Source organism: Exserohilum turcica (genome assembly GCF_000359705.1).
Source record: "Exserohilum turcica Et28A unplaced genomic scaffold SETTUscaffold_5, whole genome shotgun sequence".
Lineage (NCBI taxonomy): Eukaryota > Fungi > Ascomycota > Dothideomycetes > Pleosporales > Pleosporaceae > Exserohilum > Exserohilum turcicum.
The window spans coordinates 34,937-41,555 of record NW_007360266.1 but is presented as its reverse complement, the minus strand read 5'-3'; the positions used below and the strand labels follow the sequence as shown (position 1 = coordinate 41,555).

The 6,619-nt window shown below is 49.8% G+C and overlaps 2 protein-coding genes across 2 annotated transcripts; one reads left to right on the top strand and one right to left on the bottom strand.

Annotated features, from left to right (window-relative positions):
- Positions 1-413: 413 nt before the first annotated feature.
- Positions 414-1,955, bottom strand: SETTUDRAFT_155668 (uncharacterized protein; the record flags this gene model as incomplete). The annotated part of the gene is made up of 2 exons (XM_008030711.1): positions 414-1,687; positions 1,772-1,955. 2 exons carry the CDS (start codon positions 1,953-1,955, stop codon positions 414-416), a joined length of 1,458 nt encoding a protein of 485 aa, XP_008028902.1.
- Positions 1,956-4,474: 2,519 nt separating this feature from the next.
- SETTUDRAFT_94004 (uncharacterized protein) lies at positions 4,475-5,642 on the top strand (the record flags this gene model as incomplete). Its single annotated transcript, XM_008030710.1, has 2 exons — positions 4,475-4,886; positions 4,948-5,642. 2 exons carry the CDS (start codon positions 4,475-4,477, stop codon positions 5,640-5,642), a joined length of 1,107 nt encoding a protein of 368 aa, XP_008028901.1.
- Positions 5,643-6,619: the final 977 nt, after the last annotated feature.

Here is a 6,619-nt window from a genome sequence, read left to right as displayed (position 1 = left end):
AGNGAAAGCCGAAAGAGAGCATCGTAGAAGCCTCCGCGACGCTGCCAAAGCTATACAATTGCCTCAATCGGGTAAGCGCAAAGCGTCAAAACCTCATAAGCCAGCTACAAAGCGTCAAAAGTGTGGTGGTGTTGCTCCAGCTGTGGTGGGAGCCGCAAGGGTTGCACGAGCTGCTCCACCGCGTAGTCGACGGCAACGACCGATAACGCCCTCCAAAAAAATTTCTAAATAAGCCAAAACTTTCGTAGGCCTGTATATAGTATAATCCTAGCTTTGCGCAATTTTATTACGATTTGTGGTGGCTCTACAGCCTCATCTTGTTGACTATATTGAGTTGTTGGGGGTGCTCAACTGGCGATGGTGCTCATCTGGTGCACGGGCACTGTAAGACTGTAAGCGAGATGGCAATTCGTCTAGGGTATGTGACCAGTAAGAAACGCACTAAAGGCAGAGGCAAACGCTTTGCAAATTTGTGTCTTTGGTTCTGCGCAGAGGTTATTGGAAAAATAATGGGCCCCGTACCAACGTGTGATCTCGTTTACAAAGAACGTCTTGCCAACAGTTTCGGTGTCTGCAACGCCGATGTCGAGGCGAACGCCGACCTCGAGAGACTCGAAGACGAGCATGCTGTCGGGCCGCGCGCGTAGCGCCTCAAAAACGAAAAGCGCAAACTCAAAGAGATGGGATCGTTGTAGGGGGGGCTCTAGGTCGCTTTCTTGAAACTGCCGTGCTGCTAGTGCTTGGGTGTTCGGGTCAAACGCAGTTTTTGCAACGGCAATTACCTTACCGATTCGACCGCGGATGCCCTTTTCACTCGGTTCAGTCGCGATGAAAACTCGGAACTCGCATTTTGGGAGTGACGGAACGAATTCTTGGTGGAACCAATGTGCTGAAATATCAGCACCGTCTGCGGGTACTTTAGACTGCTTTGGCGTTTTTGGTTGTTTCTTTCCCCGACGCTTGGCTTTCTGCGATGGGGCTTTCAACGCATGCGCTTCTCGGTGACGGGTAAGTTGATGTTGCTCTCCATGCTTCCGCACATAGACGTGTGTAGCGCAGCCACTCTTAGTTCTCTTGTGTACTGTCTGCTTCTCGTTCTCAAGCGAGCATCGGCAATGACCATAACATGTCTTGGGCCGATAGAAGAACCTATCCGGAGATGACTTGGCGGTATCGTCTAAGGCCCGAATGTCTCCTAGCTTGTCTCTCTCCTGCCGCGCTTCGTGCTCATTCGGATAAACGCGGAAGGATGTTGGATGAATGTTTTTTAGCAGGCGTACCGCACTGTAGATTTCGTCAAGGCTCGGATTGATCGGCTCGTTGGTGGTCCAGTGCAGAAACAAAACACTGCGTAGCGGCTCATTGTGTTCATCTGTGCAGGAGCTGTAGAGCAGCTTTCCCGGAAGCTGTTGATCCAGCCAGTCCCATGTATGTCCCTCGACAGAAAACACGTTCTTTGCTTCTGCTTGCGTGGCCAGAAGCGTCACCAGACCCTGATGTATATAGTGGCCTGCATCACTGCTTGAGACGATTGTGTTGCGCAAGGTCATCGAACAGGCTTGTGTTAGCCAGGGATCGTGACCCAGAATTTCGTGATCATTGAAGAAAACCTGAATGGCGAGAGTAGTAGTTTCTTCTAGCGCATTTTCGTCCGGGAAAGTAACCCATATCAGCTTCTGACATGGCTCTGGTGCGTCAAGGGGAAATGGGGGCGCGGATGCTTGTGAAGGTAATCGAAATCGGCCTGCTATGTCGAGACTGCCACGCTGACTCTGAGGAATTTCTGCCTGTTTGCGCCTCTCTTTTTGTCGGATATTCTTTATCTTGAGATGTTCTTCACACAGGTTACTGGGTAATTGGGGCGCCTTGTTACAATTGAGATTGGCACCACAGCCTCCATTACGGCTGCGACCCTTTAGTCGATTGCGATAATTCTCACATTGTTTACCCTTCATTTCGTTCAAACTTTAGAGAGGCTAGGATAGTATGTGAGGCGGGACGTGAGGCGGGACGTGAGGCGGGACGTGAGGCGGGACGTGAGGTGGTGTCAGATTGCAATGGTTGATAAATGGACGTGATAATTGATGATGTTGATGATATTGGTGATTTCTGTTATTCGTTGTCTCTCACTGATCCAACTGATCTGGATCATTTCGGGGCCTGGTGGATCGTGCACGCTGACTAATTACAGAATCTGGGTGTGCTCGAGTTATCTCATACTTGTAAATCAGACCCTTTAAGTTAGCGTGGTCACACGGACCAGGTAAGTGAAGGCAGTTGTCCGCTTGCGCCGAAGGGTCTGAGAAACTTTGGCAGCCCTTTGGTGAGGCTCGCCTGCGCTTTTGGTGGGCAGCTGCGATTTTTCTTCAACACGATATATTACCAACATCCACCTACTACATTCTAAATCTATGCAGCATTAGCTTATTTGACTAATAAATTATTAGTTCTGTCAGGTTTTGAGCCATCAAGTAATAGAAAGAGATAGTCTTGGCGCGATTTTAGGAGGCAATTGTTGGGCGAGTGGACAGGTGGATGAGAAGAGCTTTTTGGACGTCCACCTACCACCACCCACCACCACAACGCCCAAATCTTGGATATTGATATATGAGCCAGATAGTTTTCATATACTGGACTAGCGCGCAGTCTTTTTGGAGCTTGCAGTGGGAGATTTCGATAGTCTTGACGTGGTTTTGGGAGGTGACTTTAGAGCTTCTTACTCGCAACTTCGCAGTAGTGAAAATCAGCTTCTGACTTCAACGCTGTATATTGCCCACACAGAGACGTCTTAGACCAAACCAAGACCGATTACACAGTAATTTAGTATATTTTCTTGCTTTCGAGTCGGGCCTGAAGCTCTTGCGATAAGTAGTGGTGGAGTAATAAGCCACTGTTTTGGTAGACTGAAAAATCCAAATGGTTTTCACCAAAAGGGGTGTCAAACTTTCTCAGACGCTTCGCAGACAGCCGCCCCACCACCTACTTTTATGTAAGCGAGCTCTTGTCGGCTGTCCACGAAGCGTCTGATTTATGAGATAGAGAACAGAGGCCTTCACTGCATTTTCTCAAAAATTTCGCATATAGCCGGTGACTCTTCGTCAAGCTCATTTGGTTATAGTATTCACACTATTGTTATCGTCGCCAGCATTGTTTTCGCGCTCGCGCTTGTTACAGCGCGATTTAGTCGGATCGTGAGTCTATTTCCAGCGCGAAATACTAGTTCTTCCTAGTGGTTTGCATCCATTTTGATAGTGGCTGCAAGTTGGCCACCTGCCGGGGTATCTGCTTTGAGACACTCATCTCTTACCTGTGATCTAGCTACCAAGTACCTACGCGCAAGGGTACCTTCACCTCCACACTTTGTAACGCATAAGTTTGTTCTTTTCGATTTCCCTCCAGTCTTCTTGTGAGCATCCCACTTTTCTGCCACAGACCTCGCATTTACTGAGCTTTTAATTGTTACTTTTCTCTTCAGCGACCATGCCCCAACCATCCCGCCCGTCTGCCTCACCAGCCCCCGCACAATCCCCCATTTCGCCGAGGTTACCACCGAACTACTCTGGAAACCTCTTCGGGAACCGCGACGATCCTGATCCTTGCGCACCACGAAGAGGATGGCAACAGTGGTGATGCGGTAATGTCGCCAGAACCTACACAGTTGGAGCTAACAAGCCAACTGGCCAACTGCGAAACGAAACCAGCAAACCACCCCGGCAGCCGCCAACAGTTATCAAGAAGAGGAAGTCAACGATAGCACATACCGATAAAGGCAGTCAGTCGCGGCTCTGGAACGTTCCTTGACTCTCTACGTTACGGCTGCGCATCATGCCAAAGTTTGGCGCCTTCGCCATCGAACCACGGTAGTTAGCTGCTACTCGTCGACCAATCCGCCTCACGCCTCACGCCTGCTTGCCGCTTGCCGCTTGCCGATATTCGACACTAAGAGAAGGTGTTTCGGGCGGGCGGCTGCCTGATTGCGCAAAACGGCAGCCAGTATCCGACCAGCTGCCCTGTCACGGTGTGTCCTGCTCTATCCATGGCCGAGCATCACAACGTTGCGCGTATGCTAACATTGCTGTGGATCAGAGAACAAGTTTCCATCCGTCCAAGTCCAGAGTGATTATTACCCAGGCTGAACCCGCACGACAGCATCTCGAAACCGCCAAAGCAGGCACATTCTCGCAAAATGAAGCGACGAGCGTCAGATAACGATATCGGGAAGGCACTTGATCGCAGTGAAAGGGACGACGCCGATGCACTGAGCATGTGCATACCAACATGGAAGCCACCGTCGCCAACACCAGCTTTGTCTAGCCAAGCACCGCCCTCTACTGACCAGCAAAGGCTTCAACGTGCCTCTACACACATCTCCACGCATACCTCATCAGATACCTTCCCATACCTCTCACAGCAGTCTTTAGTGTTCATCAGGCGCTGGCTGGACAGTATCGGACCCGACTACGTACTACACACAATGGCCCCAACACCCCGAAGCGTATCGGCTAGCGAGCGCCGCAGCTCCATACGCTATAGACCCGCTGCAGATGCGAATGCACCTAAGACGATTAGTCCGCACGAGTATCGAACAGTGAATCTGGAACGTTCCAGCATCTTCGTTGACGACGAGTTTGAACTGCCGCCCGAGATTGACGAGTATGCACGACGCATTCTTGGCATCACATCGTGGGAAGACCAACTTCCAGTTCCAGATGGACTAGGATTACAGCCAAGTTTTCCCAATATAGCCAAAGAGTTCCTGAATCAGTCGAAAGCTCTCGCTCGCAAGTGCGCGCTCGAGAGCCAGTGGCAGCATAGCCTCTATCAAGTTGTCACCACTCTCGCCAAGCCGTTCGAGGGCGTGATTGAAACAAACAACTCTGAGAAAGGTAAGCTTTCTGCGCAGACCGAAGAACGTGACCGAGTAGAAAGCTGATTCAGTTTTTACAGTGTGGAACCTGCAGCTCAAGCCAAAGCCGGCACCACTGCCGCCAAATCAGGCCCAGACGCAAGCCGGTTCCCCCAGTGTCGATCCCAGTGTTGTCATGGTCACTGACCGCGATTATTCCGCCGGGTCAACAGTCAGCACTGGTGTACGAGGGCCGTACCACATCACTGCACCAAAGCCGGACATCACGCTTGGACTCGCACGGCACGCCTTCACGCCAGAGCATGAGGAGCTGCTTCTCAATTATCAACACCATGGGCTGATCTTGAGCGACCCTCATGAGGCTGTGATGAGGCTGCGTTTTCCATTCATGATTGTAGAATTGAAGGCAGGCGCTACTCTCATCAAAGCGCAAAACCAGGCCGCCGTTGGCGGTGCCTGTATGGTGAAAATATTAGGGGACCTGATCTGCCAAACTAGACGCAACACCGACCTTTGCCAACAAGAGCAAGCGCCGCCATTGGCAGTACCACTGGCACTTTGTTTCTCAATTACAACTGAAGGGCCTGTGCATGAGTTGTGGGTGCATTTTAAGAGCAGAGATGCGTTCTACATGGTCAATCGCAAGATCTGGCGCACTACGATAAGAAAACATGCGGAAGAGCTCGTAAACTGTCTCGGGCGGGTCATCGAGTGGGGCCAAGGAGACTTCAGAGAGCGCATTGCCGAGACACTACATCGGGTGTCGGCTGGGTAGCTGATTGATGCAACGCAGATTTCAGGGAGTGCATCGACGAGACGCTGGATCGAATATGTGACATCCAAGCATGTCAGTGGCTGCGAATAGATGCCCTTGTGTGGCCACGTCGCATGTCTACAGCCTGCTACACCTGAAGCTCTACATAGGTATTCATGTACCGGCGTATACTTTGGTAGTGTCAATTCAGCTCCAACTCACAAGGTCATTCGCACATGAGCAATTGTTCGAGTTTGGGAAGTGGGCAAACCTCCAAGATACTGCTAAGATACATAATCACCAAGAGAAGAGTATAAATAAAGAGTAATAGACCGTGCCTATTATTATTATTATTATTATTCCATTAGAGTCTATCTGCAGTCAGTGACTATGTAAGACTTTGGCCAGAGGCCGTTCTAGGTACAATTTGTTTAAAGTGAGAGTGTTCTCTGTATAGTACTGCTATTGTGCTGCGGTTTAGTCGCTTCTAGCTGCGCTTAAAGCGGACTCCAGTTGCTAAAGAGCAGTTTAGTAAACAGGAAGAGATGTTAGACAGCAGGGCTGTCTTCCAGCGAGCTCTTTTAGGGCTAAGGAAAGTAACTTAAGAAAGTTTGTTAGTTATTATTAGTTTTAGGTAGTGTCTCTCTGTTCTCGCTTATTTTTAGTTATCTTGTTCTTGGCCTAGATGCCAGCCTCTAGTCCCTACTCTAGTTTTAGCAATGAAAGCTAAAGTCGCCTCTCTGCCTTTTGCTAGTGTGGAGGAGTAGTTGGATTGTTAGGTAGTTCTCGCGAAGAGTTGCTTTTAGCGCTTGCCTTTCTGTGTTGTAGTGCCAGCAGTATAGGAGAAGGTGATCTGGTGTCTGTACTCTCCCACAATCGCAGAGGTTTGAGTTTCTCTTTTTTCACTCTCTCTAGGTAGGCGTAAAGTAATCCGTGCCTAGCTTGAGAAGAGAAGAAGGCGCTAAGAAGATTTCCCTTGGTGTACCTCTTGGGGATTT